Source organism: Pseudonaja textilis, chromosome 1 (genome assembly GCF_049901715.1).
Source record: "Pseudonaja textilis isolate UNSWEBS1 chromosome 1, rPseTex1.2, whole genome shotgun sequence".
Taxonomy (NCBI): Eukaryota; Metazoa; Chordata; class Lepidosauria; order Squamata; family Elapidae; genus Pseudonaja; species Pseudonaja textilis.
Window position 1 is genome coordinate 218,417,987 of NC_141990.1, and position 27,477 is coordinate 218,445,463.

Consider the following 27,477-nt stretch of genomic DNA (forward strand, 5'->3'; position numbering starts at 1 on the left):
TCCAATTGCTATAATAGGTTGAAGATTCTTTATTTTTTAATGCTTGAGTTAGTTTGTCCATTTCGGTGCATTGTAAAATTTTCTGAATAACCATAAGTTCAGTGGGGATAGAGGGTAGTTTCCAGCACTGGGCAAATGCCAGTCTGGCCGCGGTTAAGATATGGATTGTAATATACTTCGATTTTTTTGGATATTTGTTTATCAAAAATTCCTAGAAGAAAGGACTCTGATTTGTACTCAATTTGTTCCATGGTTATTTCCTCTAGCCAGTGCCTAATTTTTTGCCAGTACTTCTGGGTTTCCTTGCATGACCACATGTGGAAGAAGGTACCTTCTATGTATTGACATTTCCAACACTTGGGGCTCGTGTTGGGGTGCATCTTCGCCAATCTCGAAGGGGGCAGGTGCCATCTATAAAACATTTTATATAAGTTTTCTTTATAAGCTGCTGATTTCGTGATCTTAATGTTCCTGTTCCAGATCTTTTCCCATTCTGCTAGGGTAATGCTCCTACCCACATTTCTGCTCCACGCAATCATATTTCCCTTGACAATTTCTTGTTCTAGTTCTGTTTCTAATAAATATTTGTAAAATTTAGATATATTTTTTTACATGGTCCTAGTAGAATTTTGTCTAGAGTCTGTAATTTATTGTAGATTCCAAATTCCTTAATGTCTTGTTTGTATTTACTATGAATTTGAAGGTACACCCACTGATCAATTATAAATCCTCGCTCTTGTAGTTCTTGTCGTGTTTTCAACTTTCCTTGGAGCACGGTCTTTTTCATTCAGTGAGATCTATTGCTGTGTGGGAAATGGATGTAGGACTGCAGCCATAAGTAACGGTTCATGTGTTTGTTTTTTTGCTCCTTCACCCGTTCACAATCAACGCCAAGAGCCATGACACTGGAGAGGAGGGGAGAAGAAGCAACTCCTGTCTCCAGCATCTAGGATTAGGTGAGATTTTTTTGCTTCTTGAAGAACAAGTACCAATTATAAAAGTACTAAAAGCTATTTTTAGATCAGCCATGTAAGTCTCTTCGTGGAAGAGCAGAGATACCTGCTCCTAACAATGTTGACTTGGGGCAAAAGGTCACTTCTTTCTCCATCTCAAAACCCCCAATAAAGAGAATATTTCAACCTTGTCTCAACTCAGTAGCTCTCAACAAATTCCAAGGATTCCAGTGTTCAGGTGTAACTCAGCACTATCTGATCCACATTTCACCATAGAAGTTGCTACAAATGAGGAATTTTTCCACCAGGCATTGTTTTGAAGAATTCAGGTCTTTAAAAAGAGAATGACCTTCCAACAGACTCAGAAAAAAACATGTTAAAAGAGAATCAAGAAATGAGGCTGAATTCAGAGCAGGAAACCACATTATGCAAAATCTGGGGTATTTTAAAGTCTACTCATAGTGGCTGAGGATATTTCTCAGACTATTTTATGTTTGTTTTTAAAAACTTAAAGAATCTGGTTTAATGCAAAATGAAATCTTATGTCGTCCAAGAATGCATTTGACCCTGTAAGCATTCTTTAAAACTAGTTGGCTGTACCTCCAATTTGTCCGTAAATGTGTCCCCTAGTCCAAATCCCTCACCAAAACAAAAGGTTAGTCAGAATAAGTAGTATCTGAGATATCTTGAATTATTGACAGCTAGCCTAGGAATACAAATCTTGTTTTGTTAGTGCAATACAGAAATTAGCAAATAGCGCTCTACCATTTCAGCTAGAGCTGAGTATAGCAGACTATGTTGCTTACAGAAGTGCAATACAGAGAATCCTCAATTTACAACCACATCTGGGACCAGAAATCAGATGCTAGTCATGGTAATTGTAAGTAGAAACATCCACGATTGGCCTGTTTTTTTCAACCTTTTTCACAACTATCATAAACTGAACTATGCAATTGTTAGGAGAACCCATTCTGAATTGACATTTTTTGCTAGAAACTAGCAAAAAAAAAAAGTCACAAACTGCAGTCATGGGATATTGTAACCAGCTAAGATCTTGATATGCAGTCATGTGACTGTGTGTCTGTGTGTGTGTGTGTGTGTGTGTGTGTGTGTGTGTGTGGTGACATTTTACAATAGTTGTGTTTTACAGACCGTAAAGCACCCATTCAGAGCCCTTCATAACTCCAAATGGTTGTTAAACTACTGGTTGTAAGTCGACTGCAGTTATTTTAATATTATACACACTTAAATCAGAAAAACATTTTGTACAGAAGTGCTGTATTAACTGACTAGTGTAGCACCATGATGAACCTATGGCACGCATACCACAGGTGGCGCACAGCCATTTGTGTGGGCACAGGAGCCTGAGTCAAATTTACCTGCACCGTGCATGTGTGTGCCTCCCAGCTGATTTTCAGCCTGAAAAATGCTCGTTTTCAGCCTCTGGAAGGGCCTCTGGAGCTTGGGGAGGCTGTTTTTGCCCTCCCGAGGCTTGAGGGAAGCCTCTGCAGCCTCGGAAGGTCTGAAAAACAGACCTTCCAGAAATACCGGAAGAGCCGAAACAGGCCCGTTTTCCGCCTCCTCAGGCTTTCCTCTAGTCTCCAGGAGGGCGAAAACATCTGAGCTCCAGAGGCCCTCTGGAGGCTGAAAACAGGCACCTCCAGTATTTCCGGAAGGCCTGTTTTTTTGTCTCCTGAGGCTGCAGAGGCTTCCCTCAAGCCTTGGGAGGGTGAAAATGGACGGAAAAGTAGCTGGGGGACATGTGCAAGCACAGTGCAGGTAAGGGGACGGGATGTTGCGTGCACATGTGCAGGGGGGCACATTGCATTGTGGGTGTTGGCATACATGCGCGCACACAACAAAAAGGTTCGCCATCACTGGTGTAGCATATTTATTGAGGCTGTAATTTAAAACCTAAGTATGGGAAATTGGAACCAGTGAAATTTATTGCCAAATCAATTTATATACAACCTCACTTTGGAACAGAAGTTTATTCAAAATCCACTTAATGTTTATAATACATTCTGAATTTGCCATTTTCCACTTGCAGGCAAACTAATCTGCAAGGTTTATAAAAATTCTTGAAATACGTATAAACTATAGACGATATATGAAAGTATAATTATGTAAGTGCTAAATATTAACATACCTTTTGAAATAGAACACACACATTGGAAATAAATATTTGTTTTATTAACACTTAAAAGTGCCATTATCTATAGTCATTTCATAAGCTCATAAGGTTACATCCAGTATACCTTTGCACCATAACCTTTCCAGAATGAAATAACATGGAAGGAAAAAAAATCTTTCTTGTATTAATTCTTGCAGGTCCTCATGCACAATCGTTCTGAACGAAGATGTGTACCAGCAATATACACATTTCATAAAACAAAGTCATTTGGTCAAACACAAGATAATAAAAGCATGGCTTACTTTATATTTGATAAAGACCCCAAAATAAAATAAAAAACCATTTACCAGCAGGAAAATAATGGATAATACATACTTTTTTTAAAAAAAAATGAAAAATTATACATTTTGTACAAGCACTATAACAAAGTCTTAATGTGCATGAACAATGGAACAAACCACACCATACCAGGCCATTAGTACACTCTTTTAAAAAAAAGAATACCAGTTTTATGTCAATTCTTGAGATCCCTAGTGCTCTATTTCCCAACCTTATAGTTGGTGCGTCTTAATACAAAGATTCTTTCAAACTAGGTTGTCAATTTAAATTTAAACATTGGTATTCTGCTAGTACCCTTAATATGCTTTATTTTTCCCAGTACCAGAAAACAAGGAAAGATTTAAGATCCAGAGGGAGACATAACATTCATTGTAACAAAAGGGAACAGGCAATAAAAACACCATCTGACTTTTCTAAGACTGGTTACGTGTCTCAATTTTTTCAAGCAGCTATAAATTCAAAGATTGCTTTCAGCTTTGCAGAGCAGTATTACTATTCTCTGTATCAAGGAAACACTTTTCAGGGTTTTTTTTTAAAGAGAGAGAGAGAAAGAGAGAGAGATACAATCCTTACAAGACAAACCAAACCATTGTCCAGCCAGAGTGTTTTAATATACAATTCATGTCCAATTCTGGAAATACAAATACATTTTGAATGGTTAAAAACAAAAATTAAAAAAATATTTTCTGAATATCAGCCAGCTGAAAATATATTTATCTAGTAAATTATCTTTCAAAGCTTTTATATATTTATCTAACTAAATGCAGTACCTTTAAAAAAAGAATTATTTAAAAATGTAGAAATGAATCTGTGGAGTCTGTTGGAAAGAGAAAACACAGTACATTAAAGGTATCTTTGTATACCTTATTTTTTAAAGTTAGACATCTTTGCCACAACCCAAAATTTACTGAGGCTTTGATGAGTGCATGAAGTTTCATGTAAGCAGTGTTTCCTTGGTTGTTTCATACTTCTGAAAAGTTTGCATGCACTCTCATCACACATAGGTGAAAAAAATTTGACATTTGGCCAATTTTCCACTCGAATAATGGTCAAATACCCAAAACTGAATGTGAAAAGGCTTACATTAAAAAGACAGGAAAGAGAAAACTCAGTTAACTGCTATTTTAAACCAATTATGTTGCAATCTATTGCCAATATTTGATTAGTATATTCCAACAGTATGAAGTGAGCTGGAAAATCCCTGTTCACAAATGAAATTATTTGTGTGCAGGTGGGTGTGCGTGCATGTGTGAAAAAGAGAATAAGCTGCTTAGATGCAACTAAATTGCTGGATTAGATTTACAATGGGGAACTAGCAAGCAACGTTAATGTCCTGAGTTCCTCAACCAAGATAAAGCCAGAAGTTGACATACATTTATACTGAATTAGAAAATCATCATACATTCAAGACAGTAGTACATTGCACACATACATTTTTTGCATACACTCCATAACAGTTGGTCAGAGTATTAAATCAGTGTACAAATTAAACATTTTCAAAAAATGTGCAAAAGAGTCAACATCGATAGAAAAAAATACCATTGTGTACATACGTTACAAACTGTGCCCAGCATTCAAACAGAGTAAAAACATTTAGAGAAATAAAGGGATTAAATAGAGAATTTGACAGCTGCATAAAAATGTACATTAGATCAAAAGGATAAGATTTATATATTCATAGCTTTTTGAAAAATGAGTCTGCCACTGACTTCCTCATATTAGTGACACTTGGTAGAGGTATGACAGTATGAACATATCATAATTGTGGTAATCTATTTCTTTTTTACAGTTAAAAGTCTCAAGTTTTAAACTGGTGATATTAGCAAAACAATAATAGAAAAAGCAAGCAACATGAAATTGAGCTTTTAGACCCTGTTCCAAAAAAAAGCATTATATATTTTTAAAAACTGATTATGTGCCTGTTGAGTGCACATGTGCATACGTGTGGGGTTGCATGGGGTTAGATGGTATGTGAAGTTAATAAAATGGAATAATTCTAAACACGTTAACTTTGAATATTCCCATTATTGACACCACTTCATTTCTGAGGTTTCTCAGGATACAGACCCAGTAAACATAGTAAGAAAGTAATTCTAATTGTCCCCCGTAGAAGATTGTAAACACCCAGTAATATAAACCACCTCTCCCTTGTAGTCAATTGTTTAAATCTGAATATGTTATAATGAAACACCGTTGGAGAAATTATTAGCTTTTTATGTTTACTTCTTTCGTTTAACCCTATACTAGAGAACATTTATATAATTCCCCACTTATTCCCAAAGGAATGTAATAGGTTTGCTATGTACATTCTCGTTTGAGATACTGCTAAGATTCCAGTAGCTCTGAAATCTCAGGTTTGCTCACTTGCTTGCATGTCTTTAATGTTCATTGTCCTAAGACACCAAAGAGACTATGGCTCTATATTGTTTGGAATGATGAGACTGAGTATGTGCAATGTTTTAATTTGCTATGGCACAAGGAATACTTTGGCTCATTATACTAAGTCTCCTTTTCCCCTCAAGCTGTAAACTTATTTTCAGAATGGAATAATATTTGATTATTTATACCGAGGAGAAAAGATAGTACAGAAACACTTAGATGAAAACTACAATCCATCTCTAACCCACTTTAATCTAATATAATGTGTGATGCCCACCCATAGGAGGGAAAGGGGCAGAGTGGGAAACAAAATACATAGTTTATTTTTAAAGATAAATTGTCTTTTGGAATAAATATTCTCTAGGCAGAAGGTAGCAAAATTCAAAATTAGCAAAATAAGTAATGACCAAAAACCAAATGAAACATGTAAAGTACTTGAATGAAAACTTTAACATTTACCCTGTATAATTTTAAAAGGACTTTGATGCTAGGCCAATATTCTCTACTTATTGTAAAGCCCCTACAATTTGACCTTTTATGCCTGGTATATTTATCAGGTCAATCAGACACCTCTGTTCACAAAGGAAGACATTCTCACTTTCTTCTTATACTGCAGCCCTCGTGTCCCCTCAAAAATAGACCTTCAAAACAGGGACTCCTCAAGAACAAGGTCAGGCAGAATATGGTAAAACGTTAATGGAGAAAGAAATCAGATCATAGAAAAGAGGAAGAGACCTTGGAGACCATTTAATCCAACCCCGTCCCCATGCAGGAATCTAGGTATAATCTCTCCGTGCCTATGGATCACTTTTTGTTCCTCTCAAAGACATTTAATTAAAGTCATTTCACATTCCTTGCCATGGCAATAATCACATATTATGCACATTGTTAAACCCAAATTAACAATAAAAGTAAGCTTCTGTCTCAAAATGAGATTTCATTGGGATTTTGCCTTCAATGTGTCATCAATTTCAGGAGCCACACACATAGAAATGAAGTACAATCCTACTTTTTCATGTTTACAAAGTTTTTGATTCTGCTATCAAGTTGTCAAGATATGTTCTCTTGAGCTGTTAACAAAATACTGTCCTATATGGGATTTTTAAATTTTCCATTTGGTTTCAACTACTATCCACCTATTAAGAATGGCATAATATAGTCAAAGCAGTCACTGACTTTACACTGAAAAAGAATCTGGCTCCAGCCTCTTTTATAAAATATGATGAGGTTTAGATAATTATCCTCACAGTTAGTAATCTTCCTTCTTTTCTAAGGCAGCACCCTGTATGTTAAAAAGGGTATTATTAGATTTCTTTCACTAAGGAGAATTTCTTTTCCAATTTAAGACAGGGAAATTTGAAAAATATTATCATTAGCACACTTGCTTGGACAGATACTTGCATTCAAAATTCCTTCTACATAAACCAACTGCTCAATTTCATGGTTGATATAGTCTGCAACATTTCCATTTCATTTTGTAATTATAATAATTAAAATAGAGTTGCTGGGCTCATATACAGGATCATTCGCCAGGTGCACATTTCTCTGAAGCTGTATGGCTATTTTCACATGATCAAAGGGCGATCAAAGCATGATCACAGCTGTGTGAATATTGCACCATTTCAAGTATACCCCCCCCATAGCAAAACCATCCAAATTGTAATGGTCTCCACTATGTGCCACAGAGTATGTCCAGAGGTCTGATTAGTACAATGGATGATATGAGAATAATTTGCCCTAGAGAGATAATGAAACCAATGATTGTTTTGATAGGGCCTATATAGCACCCGCAAGTACAATATAACATAGTGGGTATATTTAGGATATACTCAATATATCCATTATTGAATATAACTCCACAGTTCAAATGCCAATGACAAATACAATATATTTAAGCCAATGTTTAAATTCATTAAAAATATTTCTTTACATCTGAAAAGGCTTCAGATGAAATTTTAATCTATATTATAACTGCAGCATTTGTCATTCTGAGCTAATTTTTCTGCTTTCCACATAAAGCTAGATTTTGGATAAGTACCTTCATTTTCCCTTAAGGAATAGATCTACTTTACCTTTTGTACCAGATCTTCTTTCTCTCCTGTTTCAATTGGAATCTACATATTTAACATTGAACTAGAGTTAGTTCAAGCTTCAAAAGTAGTATAACCAGTAGTACCAAGGATTGTAAGGCCAAAAATATTGCATTTTATGACTGCAGAACACATTTAAATATCCAAAAGCATGGTGTGTACAATTGTAGGATTATGTGCTGCTTCACTGGCACCTTCAAAAATATTACTACTCAAGGAGCCACTTGGATTGCAAGTACGTCTGGGACAGCCATAGTAATAAATATATCCAGCACAACTTAGAAATCATAGGAAAGTTGCTAACAGCCACTAAACTAGATAAATAGTGCTCTTGGCTGTACCTAAGGAGTATAAAAGCTTTGGTTTTCAGTAATTTACTAATATATACATATTAAGTACACAAACAAACTTGTACTGGTATGTTGACAGTAATACTTTTGCTTTAAAAAACCATCACCTTGGAGATATTCAAGCGTAAGTCTGTACTTCTCTATAGATGCAATATATTTCAAAGATTTTTTTTTAATCAACAAATGTATTAGAATATTTTGACTAATTTTCTTAAATGTCAGACACTGCTGCAAAGTTGGTTGAAAGTGTTATTGAATTCTATATTAAATCTGGACAACAGCAGGAACAAATTTTGCCCTTGTTAAAGCTACATGGCATTAATACAATACAAATATCTTACTTGAAATCAAATCTGATTTTCCTATTCAAAACCAATACTGTCACTTGCTTTAAGCAAATACTTCCTTAAAAGAAAGTACCACTAAAATCATTCTCAGTTCACTTGAGCTAATGATTTTCTAGAATTAAATAATTTGCATGTACATAGAATTTCTGTGTTACAGTTCTAGGGTTAAAAATAAAGATTATCATATCTAAGTTTAAGTGCTATTAATTTCTCCGTTTGAAAATTAGTGAACTTGGAATATTTTTAACAGCTTAGTTTAAAACTAATGACATGTTTGGTTGGTTAAAGGGTTAACATACTATCAGTATTTTTAAAAGCAAGGCTTGCAAGTGTGTGTGTGTGTGTGTGTGTGTGTGTGTGTATGTGTATGTATATGTATGTGTGTGTGTATACACACACATATACATATGATAAAAATTGTTGTTGTAAATACTCCCTTGTTAATTTAAAAAGGAAAGGGAAAAATTATTATGCTACTTAGTAAGTGGTCCTATGTGATTTGAACCTTTTCTGTAATCAATATGCTAAGAAAATAAACTTAAGGCATAAAGATAAAGGCACTCAGATGTCTTTGAATGCTTTGTTAGTATAACAAGAACATTTTAATCCACTGTGTGTAACCCATACTTCTTAAAAATTAAGTAGTAAAGCTTATTCTAAAAGTTAAAATTTCATCAGGGAGACTATCATGATACTTTTTTTTAATTTAGACTTTCTAATTCATCAAAACATCTATTTTCTTACTCTAAATCCTATATATCTGAAAGTACCGGCCAGACTTCATGCCAAGCCTCCTTGTCACTTGCAAATTCATGAAAAATATCAAGCTTCAAGATGCTTAATTTAATTTGTGGTTTAGAAAAACGCTTGTTGCATGCTCCATGTATCTATGGCTGCTCGAAAGCTAGGGCTCCAAGATCTACCTTTGATGGGTGCCCCATATCATACATGGAAATAAAGAAATGAATATTTGGATTTATGATTGGTACAACTATTCAGGATTGTACCCAGAAACATAACATCTATGTATGATCCTGCATTTTTCTTTCTGAACCTTAGTTATGCTTCATGGCTGGGTTTGAACCATCTGTTTCAGCAATGATTTATAATGCAGTTGGACCCCCATTAAATCTTGCACAAATGGGCTGAAAAATACTATATACTGAATTATTTTTTTATGTAGTAGAAAAGCCAGCTACACATTTCTCTTCATTTTTAAAACAAATAAATATGTGGTTATGTGCTATACGTAGCTTATGTCTACTCAGCTCTGAGGGATATCAATTTTCCCTTTAGTGTTTCTAGTTTCATTTTAGAATAATTATTTGAATGTGACATATTCCCATACCATTTTCTCATAATCATTGTAATTATATAAAGAATATATAGACTTTGAAATATTGTTAAATAGTATTCATGAGAAAGCAGTCATTTGCAAGCTTTTGTTTGATGGTCTTGTATATGTCTATACTTTTGAAATTTTAAGACTAAAAAATAATAGGTTACAAATCACTGTCTATAGACACAATTTGTATTGGCAAGTTTTGAAGGATTCTAAATATCACCTTAGATATTTAGAAACCTAAGTATTTTTATATTAGTGTTTTCTTTCTAGCTAAATTGATATAATTATTAAAAGTTCCTAGTTAAGAAACTTTTGCCTATAAACATAAGTTGTCCCCAGCCTCATTTGATGAAGTCCAAGGTAAATTTAATGAAGATGATCAAAATTTGGCTTGAATTGTAATAGCAAGCTTGCTGTCAATCACTATGCTTTTTGTTTTGTTTTGTAAACTTTAATTACAAATTCATACCAAACCTGGACTTGTACTTCTATTATTACATGCCAAATTGCTGGGAACTGACCCATTCAACTTGTAGCTTTGGGGTAAACCATTAACAACTGAGCTACCTCCCTCCATTACAGCTGTGTTTGGGGATCCACTTTATATCCATCTTTTTTTAAAAGCACTTTTATATTGTCATTATCAAGACAAAACATAATATTGAAAGAAGGCACAAACAGCTATCAGTCTTATGCTGCTGTTTTTTTCTCTTTTTCTCTCTCAGCCATACTATGGATATGAAGAGCACAAAGTGCCCTGCAATCTGGGCAAGTTATCTACAATTTTGGACTCTGCCTACTTTCAAGATATTTCTTTGGACATTACAAGATATTCTAATTCTTAACCTGCACTCTTTGAAGATCACATTATTACCTTTTGATAATAGAAGTACTCAGACTAAAGTTATACAAATATTTAAACAAAGCACAAAATAAAATGGAAATGTCATCTGCATATTATGGGTCCCTAGTTAGTTTCCTAGAATAAAAATAGCATGGATTGAAATATCCCATGCTGCTTCAAATATAGATTTATGATCATTGTAAATTGTATAGAAATTATATGTAAAATATACACAGCAAAATAAATCTTATAACTCAGGTATTTTGATAATATATTTTAAATTGCACATAACTTTAGAAAGGCAAAGAGCTACTGTATCACCATTTTACCTAATACGATTCCTACACTCCATATTCAAACAAATCACACAATTATTCCTGTTCAGAATATATTAAATTCGAAATTTGTTTTTCCCCGCTAATTTATTAGCAAAAAGTATTGCCCCACTGTTTTTTGTTCTGCATGAATTTAAGCCACCTAATAGCTTTTTCTACTCATTCACATAACACTGAGTGCTTTCGTACCTGTCTCCTACATAGAATTATAGCCATTTTAAAGACTATCTTTTCATTTTAGAGCTTCATAATTTTGCAAATTTCACAATACTTCCCTCTTTTAGGGATTCACAAATTCATGAGCTATTCTTATGCATTTGTTTAATAAACTGTTAAAAGAAACAAGCCTTCCTCAAAGTTCAATTGATGTCAGCACTTATTATTTTGTATAAAAAAACGTATTTCACAACCCAAATCAGGGGCATGAAGAAAGTCAACACTTTCTACATGATCACATTTACCCTCTGTACCAGTTGTTACCACAGTATCATACATCATGTGAACATGAGACCTGCTGATTATCAGATTAGTGCTGCACCAGACTCCTCAAAGACCTTAGTACAATGAAAGCTAACTTATAATATGCTGTCATTTTTCATGATACATCAGGCCTCCAGACACTCTAGGAGTTGCATAAGAAGGCTGTGCTCTTGGAGGGCCTCTGGAGCCTCAGAAAATCACACAAAGGGTGATTTTTCTGAGGCTTCAAAGGCCCTCCAAGAGCAGGGCTCTCTCATGTGTCTTCCACAGGATGAGAAGAATCCAGAGGGGAGTCCAGACAGGCCTTTCTTTGTGGGAGGGAGGAAGTGTGAGATGCCTGCAAAGTCAATGTTGGCATTTTCTGAATTTTTGGCATGCTGAGCCCATCGCCATCACTGCCCTAGTATAATTTTAACAACTCACTGTCCTAAGCTTCTAAACTCCACAAAGGCATGATGGGATAAAGCCGATCCAAGTGAGATCGAATTATAACAGAAAAGCACCATAAACAGACTGTTTTTTACATAGTAAAAAAGCAAGGAGGGGCAGCCAGTAATTCTATTCCAACAGTATCACGTTCTTATTTTATAGCTAAAACAGGACTTTGTAAATTTCTGTTTAAAAATATAGCTGATTAGTGTTGCCAGTTAAACTAGAAATGTCTGGATGGAGTTTGATTCCTGTCTCCCTGCAAAAAATAATTTAAGGCTCTGCTTCATATTTAGAGAAAAAAAATCCAACATCTTAATCCTATGCATATTTGCTAAAAAGAAAAAGTATCACTGTATTCAGTGTAACTCATTCCTTAATGCATTTAGGATTGTTGCTTTAAATACTACCTTCTGAAACAAGAAGGTTCATTAAACCTGTCTTCAAAATAGTCTACCTAAGTAAATATTTTCATTCAATAATTTTGAACTGGTGCAACAGTGCTGTTCAGAGGTCACTCAGAGGCTGCAATGATTGTCTGACTGCTAGATTTTAAACATTTGAAAGCCCTGTTAATTGAGCAGAGCACAGAATTTTGATAAAACTGTTAATATATATATACAGCTTGGTAAATGTGGGAGAAGGACTTCTCTTGTGGTCTCTCCTTTAGCCTACTTGGGACCAAGTAATGCACATTTTCATGTTTTACATACTTTGCATAGCTATAGCTTGATGGAAGTTTAGCAAATTCAGAATCTTACAGAGTTCCTTACAGGGACCAGGAAAAGACAGCCTGTACTCAGATGTAAGATAACACAGCTCTATACAGAACCATAACAGACTGAAGGGTTACAGGAAAGGAGTCATGACAATGATGATTCCTTTTTACATGTTGTTGTAAATCCTGACCTCCTTATAGAAACATTTCCATTACTTTCAAAAGTTAAAAATTAAGGCCCTTAGAAAACAATTCAGTAAGTTGTATTATTTTTAGATGATTTTTTTGTTCAAGCCACATTTGCTTCTCCAATTGAAATTATTTCACAACTATAGACATAAGCAATGTTCCATCTACTTTTAACAATGTATAGTCAACTTCCAACAACAGCCATATTTAATGGCTGCAGCTGAGTGCTGCAATCAAGAGGGCAGCAACACCACCAAAATGTATAATGCTAGGATTATTTGTACAATTCTTTGGTGGTTGTTGGTCTTGGGATATTAAGGTTAAAAGATTTCCCTAGTTCTATAAAAATGGAAAAAATACATTTCTATTTATTGGTGATGTGCTGTTGAAATTACATTTTAGTTGGGGAAAGACTATATGGATCAGGGCTGCCTACTTCTGTTCAGCATGTCTAAGAGACACTTTCCAGAAGTGCAGGCTTTATATATCTGAACTTATTTTAACAATAAATAAAGGCTGTAAACTCAGGTTACCAAGTCACGATTAAGGTGCCAGGAGCATTATGTAAATATGAACCATAAATTATATATGCACATTTATATTGTTGTATATATGTGATTTATGATTCATACTTATGTAACTTATGTTTTATATGTAATTGTTGGTCAGATTTAATAGCATTATTATAGTATCTATCTTTGTACAATTTGACTTGCTTTGGACATTTTGCAGAAAACCTAGGAAACAATAGTAATGTTTACAACAATTAATAGTAATGTTTACTTCTGAAAAATGGAAGCATCTTTCCCATTTTCCAATTACTTTTATTGTTTGGTGCTAGACATATCCTAAAGGGTCAGTCAGCAAACATACATTCTACAGTCCTATTGTATTAAGATGTCCAAATATGGGTTGAAACTATTGGGACAATAATCCCAAATCTGATTATTCCTTTATTATTATTTAAATCAAAAGTAAAATATCTAAATAAATACATTAAAAAAACAATTGGGAGTAAAAAGGTCTTTTTTTTCTATCTGTATTACGTATTCCTTCTTCTTCATCTGTAACTGAATTATATAGTATAGATACACATGGGAGCTTCCAGATCTCATTCTACCAAACTTGCTTTTCCAATGCAAATTAGTAAGGCATTTGCAACCCGCAAAGTTAATTCTACGCAGCCAACCCAGTGCAAGTTAGTCAGATTATGCAAAGGAGGTTTGACAAATAAAATATGCATCTCAGACACAAAATTCAGTTCAGCAGCAACAGAAGGAAAAACTATATTTTTGACACTCCTGCCAATTCTACCTTAAGTATTTTATGATAAAACTAATAGAAAAAAAAACCTGGATCTTATAAAATATTTTAGGGAATCAGAAGAATAATTGGGACAGAAGAAAGAATATGGAACATATTCTTAATATGAACAGAATTATGCTGCACGAAATAAACTTCATTTTACCCATTAGAGACTCCTCACAGATCAACTCTGTTTCCAACCCTGAAAATCAGTATGTTGCATGATATGTGGGCATTGTTTAACTTTAGAGAAGTCTGATACTATAGCAAACTGTTTATCTATGATTCTGGATATACAACATTAATGCACTAGCACTATTAAACAACAGGCTTCTTATCTTTCAAAGCAGAACACTTATTTGGTTTACATTTTTGTGCTAATATGATGGTTTATTTTCCAAAAAGTACCTTGCTCAGCAACCTGAGATTCTAGCTTCTAAATGAATTTCCAGAATCACAGATGAAACTTATTTCAAAGCTCAAATATAATTGAGAGCTCTTTGTTATCTATTTATACACTGCAACCACTGGATATATACTGCTTTTCTGAATCTGCTAGTGACATGTATACCTTCCCAGCCTTGGGAGTTAATTAGCAGTGCTTGCCAGGAAATAGGGATGGGGAAAATCTTATACATGATTCCTGATGGTCCAAATAAATTCTTTACCCCTTTAAATAAGGAATGAATATGTACTAAAGTGCTTTATGCAAACCACATCAGTACATTACTGAAACAAAAGAGATTCTAAATGGGAAAAAATCTGCATTCTAAATATGCAGAGAGATCTTAACAATTTTATATGAAAGAAAGAATCAAGAGAAATAATTTCTCCCTTGTCTTTTTTCAACTCTGTATAAAAAAAAGTGCAGTAAAAAATGCAGTAGGTGAGAGGGATTGAGGCAGGCCATCAGTGATAATGTGCAAATGTATGTCTCAGCAGTTCATCTGCAGATGGTCGCAACTTAGCCTCAGTAAATATCCGCTTTAGAAAATCCCGACCGTGGTCTGAGACGTGAGGTGGCAGCTGGGGATTGGTTGGCTGTGTGGCAATTTTAAAAATGGCAGCCATTGCTTCAAATTCTGCCCAAGGTGGCTTCTCAGTAAGCATTTCAACAACTGTACAGCCTACACTCCTGCAACAAGAATGAAAAGCAAATTAAAATTAAGACTATCTGGAAAGATAAGCAAAGCATAATATATGGTCCCACCAAAAGAAAAGCTTTTTATATTTCTATGCATGTTTATGTTAAGATTTCATTTGGGTGGAGACAGATTTGTTTTTTCAATGTTACCAAGTTCATATGTTTCTACTGGAAGAAGGGGGAAGGGAAAACAAAAGTGAGGTGATTCAACCAATTTATTGTTTTCATTGCAATGCCCAAGGCGTTCATCACTCTGCTGTTCTTATCCTCCAAAACTGCAGGACTATGCAAATAGTACACAGAAATAACCAGGATTTTTTTTTTTTATTTCTCTGCTTCATACTGCACTGGGACATTGTTAGAGACAAAATTCCATTCACCAAACAATTAGATCCAATCCTATACTAGCACAATTGTTCTGTATTTCACCCTGATGAATGTATTCATTTTCAATTTATAACAATTATCCTGTTTTTTGAAAATCAGAGAAAGCTGCACCCAGTTTAAATACTGACCACTCTACTTTGAGTTTCCTCTAAAGCTCCAATGACTGAAATATAATTTTACTATTGAACACACACCATAAAAGTATCTTCTTCAGAATTTATAGTAAAAAGGACACTCACAGCAAGGTAATAGGAACATTTATCTCTGAAAAAAATCTTAGTAACACATTACTATTTCTTTGAAAAACACTTCATCCTATTTTCTTTAAGGTAATAATCCTGCATCAAAGACTATGCCACTTTTCTTCAAGTTATAATTCTCATAATGTATACGGATATTGCAACCTGAAGTTTGTTTCATGGTTTGTATTAGCCAGTAATGAAAAACTATAGAAGGAAGCAGACTAAGCTACATAACATAGTAAAATTAGTGTAACAAGTATGACTAACGGGTATTCCTATAAAATGGCATGGCCAACATTTTCTACTCTCTAGAACCACACAGGGCAAAGCTGTTTAGAAAAAGGAATGCGCACATGACGACCCTATAAAACTGCTGTGGACATCACATAAAATGACCTAGTGTAAATGACCTCCTCAGTTTGGCTTAAATAAACCTACAGAGATTGTTTGTCAACTTATGGAGAATTTCTAAATTGTCAATAATTAAAGATCATTCTCTAACTTCTCTATCATATTGGATTGCAATATCCTGGAGGTATTGTTTAACATTTTTCTTTGCCTTAGACTGTTCAATGATAGTTAAGGATTTAAACCTATATTAGGCATTTTCTGCTCTACTTTATGTATAAAATGTGAGTGTTTATCATGCACAAATCAGGGATAAAACCAGATTATTGATATAATATAATTTTCATAAACCAAATTCTGATCTCCACTGTTATCAGTCCTAGGCCTAATCTTAATGCAGCATTGTGGGTACATTTAGGGGCTCCCCAAATAGTATGCAAGAAATTATTTCCAATTCATTCCAGGTGAAAAGTAATATAAGACTTACCAAATATCTGCTTTTCTTCCGTATCCTTCCCCACTAATCACTTCTGGACTCATCCAGTATGGAGTTCCTGTAGCAGACTTCATTCCGGTACCAGATAGACAAATTGTTTGAAGCCGTTTGCTGGCACCAAAATCACCCAACTTAACATTGCCTGCAGAGTCACGAAGAATATTTGCTCCTGAAAGAAATATAAACCAATTATGTAAAGACAAAAAACGCCCCTGCTTTGGATTAATAACAGCTATTGCTGTGTAATCATATAAGGCCAGTAGAATCATACACAAAATAAGTACATCTTTGTTGAATTGATACTGTAATTTAATGTACAAAAATAATATAGGCAGACAGTTGGTATCTGAAATAAATATGAACAAATCATGTAAAATTGTATGTCTATACTTTTAATTAGAACTCAGCTATTAAACAAGAAATTAAACCTTGACCTCATATCAGGGTGGGCATCATAGTGGGTAATCTTTCCACTGAGTTGTTAAAGAACAAATTCAAAATCTGAAAGCACAGACATTTCTTCAACTTTGACACCTCACATACTAGTCTAAACAGTGACTCCTACCCACAGTATCATTTACAGGAAACACTGTAATGCAGTCTACACGGAGCTGCCATTGAAGATCATTCAGAAGCTTCTATTAATCCAAAATATGCCAGTTGTTGGCAGGTAATCATCAACATCAGCATTAGATCTACGCATTGACTCTCCACTGACTCCTACGTAGTTATTTATTAAACTTTAGCTCAGGCCATGAATTGATTCTCAGTAGAATAATAAGTAATTTGCTATAAAACATCCATGGTGCAACTGATCAAAATTAAAATCACAACATAAAAATATGTTTCTACATTGGCAAACAAATAAAAGATGGTCATTTCTAATTTCAAATACCTTCTTAAATAAAATTAATAAAATGGGGTGGATTGAATTTTTCAGGGTAAGGGTTACATGTGACAGAGAAAAAACATCTTCATGCCTCCATCTCCAATCGGTACTTAGTACCTCAACAGGCTATGCAGATCTTTAGGGTCAAAATTTGCATTGTGAATTGCACAAATAAGTTAGTATCAGCCCTACAAGGTGGGCAACAGACACTGAATAGACCTAAAGCTACTTTTATTAGAACAGCTACCATAAAATAATTTTGCAAGTCTAATGTGTTTCCTTTCCTCCCTCATTTATCTTCATGAAGAGGTTTTCTTGAAGTGTTTTATTGGTCCCATTTCATGTACAATTGCAATTTGTACTCCAGCAAAGCTGTACAAAACTTCCCAGCCCCTCACCACAGCTGTCAGCTCTGCCATCTTTGCTGTGCTCCGCTAAGTTGCTGGCATCCTGCCATCAATTGGGGAGGGGGGCATAAGCATTTGAGGAACAAGTGCAGGAGGAAGTAAAAGGAGGGAAAGGGGGAAACCACCAGACATGTGAAAATCGGACTAATCCAGATGCCCAAAGACACCTAGCCTGGAAAAGAATGTGCAGCCATTTCAAGATGTGCCTGACAGCAAATCGGTTTCCAAAACATTGCACTGGGATGCTATTGGACACTGAAAGTCTGGCCAATGGGAATGGGGAACATGAAGGGGAAAAATTTGTAACATTGCACAGGAAGTTTTGTTCTAGCCTGCTTTCACTGCAACCAGTAATCCTTAGTAAAAGTACCTATCACTTAAACCAAATGGAATCGAAGATCTTTCTTTTCTAGGTACGTAGCTGGGGCAGGTCTGACAACAGTCCTCTCTGTATTTATCCAAGAAATAAAAATGAAAGGAAATTAACAAAAGCTAATATGTACTACATCATAAGATTTTTCAGCATTTAATATTTATAATTAAAATAATCATTTAAGTACTACTTATGGCAAATGTTTTAATTGAGATTATGTATGTTTGCTACTTTGTTGCTATTTATGATTAGGAATTCTCGGGGATTATTTATTAAATTTGTAGAGGACTAACAACATCACCATTTCAATTTTCTCAGATTGAACAGCTAGACCATCCAATGATTACCTAATATGTTGTATCTAATATGATGAAAGGTTCTCTGGCCAACTAATATATATATATATTGGAAAAGTGCAGGAAAGGTCTTCAACAAAATACGATTTTCAGTAGTATACCAGGAGAAAAAAGGAAACCAACTCTTCAAGATTTAGGAAGAAATATTTACAATTCACCAAGCAAAGTTATAACAATACCCCCATCAGTACCTTTAATATCTCTATGTACAATCATGTTACTGTGCAAATAGTGAACTCCTTCCAGGATCTGGCGAGTATACTTCCGAGTCACATTCTCTGTGAGAGCACCATATGCCTTCAACTGATCTTTAATTGAGCCCTGCAATGAAAGAAACTTGTTATAGTAAAAGGTCTTAACAGACGTTTTCTAGAAGTCCACCATATAAAAGTTACAGCACTTAAAACACTGTTTGAATCCGCAAATGCAGTTATTTTTATTTATTTGAATCCCTCCTATTATTTTTACAAATAAGGCAGCAAACATATCCAACACATCTTTCTCTTCCTATTGTCCCCACCCCTTTGAGGTGAGCTGAGCTAAGAGAAAATGACTGGCCCAAAGTCACCCAGATAGCTTTCATGGTTAAGGCGGAACTTGAACTCACAGTCTCTTACTTTCTAGCTTGGAGCCTTAACCACTAGAGCAAACAAATCTTAGAAATCTCTCTCCATCTCACCTTAATTTGCATAGCTCTAAATCCAACCCACCAAGTGTGCAACTTCAACTTAGGGAACATAAAATAGGATTTAATCCAGATATTTTCTGGAACATATATCTTTTGATTCCTACTAGAAAGATAACTGAATGCTACAAGTACCAAATTTGTTTATAATATTAAAAAGAATAATAGTTAATAACTTAATAGTATTTGTTTTGTTTGATCATGCTAGTTTCTTTTAAGCCTCATATATGTCCTTAACAACTTACTATCAATCAAGCTTATTTTCACCAAGACAGAAATATTTAGTATGGTGCTTCGCACTAATGTGGGAATAAAATTCAATAATTAAATATGCATCTTGTTAGACAATAGATATGTCAAGAGCAAAATTCAAATAGCAAAAACACTTTGCAGGTGTTTCAGAAAAGTTGATTTGTAGATGCTAATGAAAAACAGGAGAATGTATTTATAGAAACTCAGTACAAAAGCATTCTTTTCAGATTGATGGTACACAGTATTTGCATTCCATTTGCAGACTTGATTTTAACATATGGGCACACACACACACTACAAAAATTTACTGTCTCCCTGTGAGTCAGTGGCTTACCCCTGGCATATATTCCATGAATATAGAAAGTGTTCCTTCCGGATGGTCCCTTAAGCAACCGTAATACTGAACAATTCTTTCATGTAGCAGATTTTTCAGAAGCTGAATCTCACATTCAAGGGCATTTACTTCCTAAAAGTAACATATTAGAATAAGAGCAAATTTCTAGCACTAAATCATACCAAAAATACTTGTTTCAAGTTTTTTTAATTTAAACTGAATAATTTAAAAATGAATATTGCTAGCTCATTATTATTAATCACTACAAACCATTTTAGCTGCTTTACTATTTTCATAATAAACTAACACTTCAGTTTTGGGAAAAAAAATATAAAAGCATTTATTCTCACTCTTAATTGAAAACTATGACCTGGGAAAACAGCTTCCACAAGTCTCTTTAAACCAGGGGTGTCAAACTCGCGTCATCAGGGTAGCATCATGTGATGTATTGGGACTTTTTTCCCCTTCGCTAAACCAGGCGGGGCCAGCATGTGACGCAATTGGCCCGCGGGTTTGACACCCCTGCTTTAAACAGGATCAAAGAATCTGCAATGCTCCCAGAAATTGCAATAAGAATTGCATAGCTGTGGTTCTCAGAAAATCTTGTATGAATTATCTGTTCTTATCTAAAATAATGATCAAATTACTGAATGAACTATGAATTTTATGTCATTCCTAAATATTATTGGTAATACTGTGGGTTTCAATAAGTCCTCTGTAGTTTGTACTCTTAGTATTGAACCCAAAATTACATATTCAAATATCACAAAGTAATGAAAATGCACTTTACAATTGTCATTCATTTAATTTTCTAGTTTATTTTTTCTTTCAGCAGCATCATAGTTTGAAGTATTGTGTGTTAAAAACAAAATGGTCCACTATATCTGAGGACATGTGAAAGATTCCAAGAAAATTATTAATAATTAGCTTATATTGATAGGAAATTTCTGAATAGTTGAAAATTTTAGAGAAAAGACTTAATTGATATACATTGTACAGCTTAATAAACCTTCCATTAACCCCATGTCTTCATTTTTTAAAAGTAGAATCATTTCCATATATATTAAAATAGTTTCGACTCCTAGAATGGGAACAACAGTTCCCCTCCCCTCAACAGACTATTGAGGATGGCACACTCTTAAAGTTTGCTCTGAAAGGACTCCTAAAATTTTGAAAACAAATGGGAAAATAAATTAGAAAAACAAATCTACCAAACAAGAAGATACCAGCTCATGTCAAGAGAATTTCACCCATGGAAAAAAAAGGCAAACAATGTCACAGATTCCACATATGAATAACATCAATCTTTCAATGACATTTGTTTAATGTTCAGATTCCATAACAACTTTCCTCAGCTTCTTTTGATTTTGCTCTTCTTTTTAAAGTGTGATTCTAAAAAATAAGTTCAATTTATATTAACTGTTGTATGTGTACGTATCAGAAAGGCTGAGAGAGGAACCTTCCTTCCCAAATTCTTACCTTACTCGTCTCTGGGCTGTCAGGATCAAACTCAACTTGTTTTACAGCTAGTTCTCGTCCTGTGTCTGCATCATAGCATAGATAAACTCTACCAAATGCACCTTGGCCAAGTGGTTTACCAAGTACCCAATTAGTTGGAGCACGTGGGGCTGCAACAAAATGTGAGAAGTCTGTTATATCCAAGTATACAAGGGAAAAATAGACCAACACTTTTCTGACACTTTTCAAAAAAGCTTCCAAATCAGCATATTTTATTCTATATTAAAATAAAATATAAATATTTACCCTTTGAATAGACTTACAATTCCTGTTTTTGGTTTTTGCAGTGTTATTAGTCTGTATGTAATGCAAGTTTTCTCCAAAATTTACACACACACACACACACACACACAATGCAAGCACACATATTAACAATGCATAGATTAGTTATTTTCTGCCCTTCTACTATCTTCAAGAAAATATTATTCTTACTAAAGAAACATGTACAGTAGGTAGCCATAGGACTTTCCTGATAAAGCTTAACTGTGTACTATACACTTCAAGGCCCATTCTTATGTATGTCGGATTTTCTGTTTTTAGTCTATTCTTCTGATACATTCCCATTCCTCTGATAATTTATTTTCCTCATAGTTGTGTATAAAACCTAGCCATTTGAACAACGGAATTATAGTTTAGATGAGGGATTACAAGGCAATAGATAGAATTTTTCTCCTTACAGCGGCTGGGAGGACTGATGTCCACTACTGTCAAGGTAGGATTTTCTATATCACTTCCTCTTCTCCGCATTCGTCCATCTTCATATTCTGGAGTGAAAATGCTGCTCCCACTGCTTGTGCTCAATGAATAATCAGTTGGACTGAAACTTACTGGAGTGCGTAAGCAGTTTCCTTGGGTCCTTCTAACTCTTGGAAAAGTTTTACGACCTGCAGAAATTATAGGTAATTCCAACACCATAGTATTACGAAGCACACTTATCAGTACATTGTTCTGGACAGAACTGTCAGTAAAGATCATTAGACAGAATTACAGATTTGAGAAGCAATCATAAATACACATTACTCTCAGGTCTTTTGATAATAAGAAATACATATGATAACCAAAGTAGATACTTTGTATCTAGAGCAAACACCTTTTCTTGAAAAATAGATTTTAATTTTCTAAACATGGAAGGTTTAAAATATAATACTGTATATTTTTTATTGGTGGTGAGTAAATAATAGGTTCAGCTCTAAGAAAAGTAAATAGCCTTGATGATCTTTTAAATACCATACTTGATGAAACTCTAGTTTATTGTAAATAGTGAATTTAAGAAAAGACAGAATTCATACAGATCTGAAATTAGCTGCCATGAACTGAACTTGACTCATGAAATGCTCTAGAAGGAAGCAAATAAATACTGTAACATTGTTCTTTCTCACTGTCATCTACTGAAAAGCTACTCTAACAATCTGGAAAACTCTCCAGAACAACATAGGCCTTACACTAGAAGTTGCAAAGAAAAGCAATGAAAATATTTTGACATTCTTTTATTGTGGACCCTATTAGATCTTCAGCTTTTCCATTCTCTTCCATGAATGGAAGGGCACATTTAGGTAAAACAAGTAATATTTTGAGGGTGTTATTTAGGACATTAAGAATTTGAAGAACCAACTGGAAGTTTTCCCAGATAATTAAAAAAAAAATTAGCAGCAGCCTGTATGTGACAACCCTAAAAAGGTCCTGCTGACAAATGTTAGTTCCAAAACAAAACAAAGATTTATAAATCCAAAATTAATACACAAGAATGATTCTCTTAATTTACAGTAAAACAAACCAAAAATTTGAAGAAAAATCTAGGTATGTTAGCTGACCCACAACTCACCATCATTGTATTCTTGATGTTGGTATGAAATATGATACCGAGGATAAGTTCCACCTTTGACAAACTTTTCAAATACTGGGAGGTCATAATCTGAAGAAAAATATTTTATTCCATTAAGCAGTATAAATTAGCCAAAACTGAATAGAAAGATTTATGTATCATTCCCAATTTCTAATCAGAAAAAGCATACATAAACGTCTACACTTTTTTTCATAATATATACTGTATCTATGTCATTCCTGAATTAGGGGCAGAATACAGAGAACATATTCATATTGCTATTTAAAAACAACATACTTATTTTAATGCATATTTTATGCCCCATAAATATTTTTCTTTATATTCATATACCTTTACTATTAAGAGTGACTCTTCATCTATGAATTATAGACTTTACACTACTATATGTGTATGGAGATTCTCAGTCATCCAGGTCATGGTTGTCCCAAAGGTGCTTTTTACAAAAGGCAACTGAACTTTCTTTCCAGTTGCCTTTTGAAAATGTATCTTTGGGACTACCATGATATATTACACTATATACATACACATATTTCATCATTTATATCCCAGTTTGTTTAAGGAATATTGTTTTATTATCTTCTTGATAAACGTGATGGGTTCTGTTCATTCTCTTTCACTGTGGGAACATACATTTATTACATCTGAAGCACACTTTGTGATCTTTTAATCCTTTAAAAACAAGATTACAATATAATAAACATCTGTTTTAAAAATTTCTCCCATATCTTTTAGAGTTTATTATAATCTTTTGAGGGTTTTAAAATGCTTCGCTCCACTAGATTAAAATTCCAGTTCAACTGTGAAATTCAGTACAACTTCATAGTATACTAAAATTAAATTCTATCTTGATTCGAAGAGAACTTTGTCAATCATCTGAAAGCTTGAAAGTTTTAAAATTCTTACTGCAGCTCCAATTCTGAAGGTCGCAATAACTTAAATAAATAGGGTCAGTATTTTATGTTTACACATCATATGTTTACAGAGTTAGATGAATAGTTGCATATATCCAAAGGACCTTGAAAAAATTGAAATTATAAATATATTTACTAAAAAAAAAAAAGATCCTTTTTATCATCTCAGCAATGATTGCTATTTTCTGATTTAATTTTTAGATATTTCTTTGATTATATAGCTGAATTACATATACGTGTGCGTTTGCTACCATAGTCTTTGACTAATTCAAACGCTATATTGTGAAGTTATAGGTACTTAACATTATAATATAAATATTTGTAACAATAATATTTGAAACAATGTCCATTTGTTTTTATCTACCAGAGAATTCTTGATGGTTATCAGGATAGCTCTGAGCTCTGGGCATCCGGGACTTAGGGTAGTTCTCTCTAGAAACACAAAACATTGCAATATTAAGTTCTTAATAACTAAGAGCCTCCTGAATATAGGACATTGTGACTTGCAAAGAATAGCAGAAAGATAAATTATAAATAATTCTCACCCATCTAAAGGGCTATCAAGTGAAGGGCAACTCCCTGAGCCAGAATTTTCAGGGCTACTCAGTGATAATGGATCCAACATCTGAAAGAAAAGCACAAAAATGTACTGCAAAATTTCAGTTAGTTCATGCCATAGCAATAAATGGAATCAGAGGTCCAATGTTAATCCAAAATTTAAGGAGAAAAGGGGCCAAAAAAAATCCTCAAGCTACTAGATATGCATGTAGAAGAGAATGCTTACTAAGTCTTTTTCTGGAATGAACTCGCCCTCACTGTTGATACTAGTGAAAGATCCATTCCGTGCCACATGATCATCTGGAATGTATCCTGGAGGTGGAGAACTGCTGTCACGAGTATAGCCTATTGGGGGGGAAAAGGAAAAAGATTATAAACAAATTTACCATTAAGAATCATTTATTAGTTTAATTTTTAAATCAAATAATATTCTTTTCCTTCTGATCCTTCAGGTATTTTCTATTATTTTAAATTATGCATGCTGATACGCAAATACCGTATTTATCGGCGTATAACACGCACTTTTTCCCCCTGAAAATAGGGGGCAAATGATGTATGCATGTTATACGCCGATGTCCAGGGAGCGGAATCCTCTTTAAGGGATCCCGTTCCCAATAGTGCCTAGCGGCGGCGCAGCATCGTGACGTGATGTCAGCGCTGCGCCCGCCGCATATTTTTTTCCTGAAATTTCCCTCTTAAAGGGAATGCGTGTTATACGCCTGTGCGTGTTATACGCCGATAAATACGGTAACTTTAGTTTAATGTAGATAAATTTTGAATATAAAGAAATACATTATGTACTTCGGTAATTTTCTTTGTGGTATATAAAGTCTCAGAGGGAGACATATTTTATACATCGATACAAACAGGGAGGAATGTACACTTTCAAAAAAATGCTTTTGTTTTTTCATCCTTTGTTCACACAGTATTTCAGAATGATATTCTTTACTTCTATTTAATATTGTTGTTTTCCAACATAGAAGGGTTTTTTATTGTTTTGCTTTTAAGTAGTCAAAACTTACTGTTTTTCCAGATAAACCTACAACTATAGAAAATACCTTTTCCCTTAATTCAGACAATCTTTTGATGCAGAATATATGTAATTCCCCGACAGAATACAAAATTGTGGGATACTGGTCTACGAAGTGACATAAATTGCACAGAAAATATAAAATATTAGTCACTATTTCCACATTTTTTTCATCCTGACCCTATTTGGAATTTTTTTTATTGATGTTCACATTTGTTGAAATAGATAATACCTGAAGGATCAGAAAAAAATAATATTATTTGATTTAAAAATTAAACTAATAAATGATTCTTGATGATAAGTTTGTTTATAACCTACTAAAGTGATTAATCTGCCTGCTTTAATTTTGGTAGCTTTCAGATGTGTAAGTATGAAAATTATAGGCAGGACATGAAAGAAATAAAAAACTTAATTTAAAAAAGCTATAGGCACTGAGACTTTGTCACATCAAAATTTCTGTTGTAAAGTAAGACATTTATTAAGTGAATTTTACTTCATTTACTCCATCTTATTCCACTGTCTTGCCGTATTTGTTAAGCGAATCACTACAATTATTAAGTTAATAACATAATTCAGAGGTGGTATTCATCAGATTCTGACCAGTTCTGGAAAACCGGTAGCAGAAATTTGGAATAGTTTGGAGAACCAACAAATACCACCTCTGACTAGAGATTTTACAGTATCTTTCCCCTGCCACACCCACAGAACTGGTAATAAAAAAAAATGAATCCCACCACTGACATAGTTGTCAAGTGAATCTGGTTTTCCCATTGACTTTGCTTGTCAGAAGGTCACAAAAGGTCATGTCCCCAAGATAGTCAATTGCCAAGTGTCTGAATTTGACTATGGGGTGCTATAACAGTCATAAAGTGTGAAAAATGGTTGTAAGTAACTTTTTTCAGTGCCACTGTAACTTTGAATGGTCACTAAATGAACTGTTGTAAGTCAAGGACTATCTGTATTACCATAGTCAAAAAATTTGGGTGTTGTACTTTGTTCTTGTTAAAATTATAGTATTACATGAATTTAGTTTTAACTTGTTTAATGTTCCTATGACTTTTCAATTATTCCAGATTCATACTGCACATTAATCACTGGTCTTTGTGTGCAAGAATATTTGTATTGCTTGCCTTTTGCAAATTACTGTGGCAGCACCAAAAGAAGGGTAAATGTTTCATAAATAAATAAATAAACCACCAGTTTAAAATAAAAAATATGAAGTGTTATTACCTATTACAGAATTCCTGTTTTTCTTTTCTGTTACTCTGAAAACTGTATTATCCAAATCTTCTAACGATGACAAGGGATCCATGTTATTCTAGAAGGAAAAATATGTTTATTTATGCTCTTAAAAAATCTCTACCCTTGTAAAAAAAGGAAGCAACATTTTGTTATAAATGTAGTTGACATCTAATGTTTATTTCCACTTCCACATATGATAATGGGTAGAGCTAATTATTCTCCCTT

The 27,477-nt window shown here is 34.1% G+C and overlaps 1 protein-coding gene and 1 long non-coding RNA gene across 2 annotated transcripts in view; one reads left to right on the forward strand and one right to left on the reverse strand.

The window, feature by feature from the left end:
• The first annotated feature begins 772 nt into the window (after positions 1-772).
• Positions 773-10,875, forward strand: LOC148128022 (uncharacterized). Its single transcript, XR_015740818.1, has 3 exons — positions 773-956; positions 2,652-2,732; positions 10,663-10,875. It is a non-coding gene; the product is annotated as an uncharacterized LOC148128022 (long non-coding RNA).
• Positions 10,876-13,017: 2,142 nt separating this feature from the next.
• The window catches only part of MAP3K2 (mitogen-activated protein kinase kinase kinase 2), a 39,071-nt gene continuing 24,611 nt past the window's right edge, over positions 13,018-27,477 (reverse strand). Inside the window, exons 7-17 of the mRNA XM_026708098.2 lie at positions 27,241-27,328; positions 25,207-25,325; positions 24,968-25,047; positions 24,787-24,854; positions 23,491-23,580; positions 22,346-22,552; positions 21,630-21,778; positions 20,151-20,282; positions 19,071-19,200; positions 16,846-17,023; positions 13,018-15,372 (exon numbers count right to left, since the gene is read on the reverse strand). Of these exons, the coding sequence (XP_026563883.1) occupies positions 15,147-15,372; positions 16,846-17,023; positions 19,071-19,200; positions 20,151-20,282; positions 21,630-21,778; positions 22,346-22,552; positions 23,491-23,580; positions 24,787-24,854; positions 24,968-25,047; positions 25,207-25,325; positions 27,241-27,328 (1,467 nt within the window). The 3' untranslated portion in view covers positions 13,018-15,146. The remainder of the gene's footprint in view (positions 15,373-16,845; positions 17,024-19,070; positions 19,201-20,150; positions 20,283-21,629; positions 21,779-22,345; positions 22,553-23,490; positions 23,581-24,786; positions 24,855-24,967; positions 25,048-25,206; positions 25,326-27,240; positions 27,329-27,477) is intronic.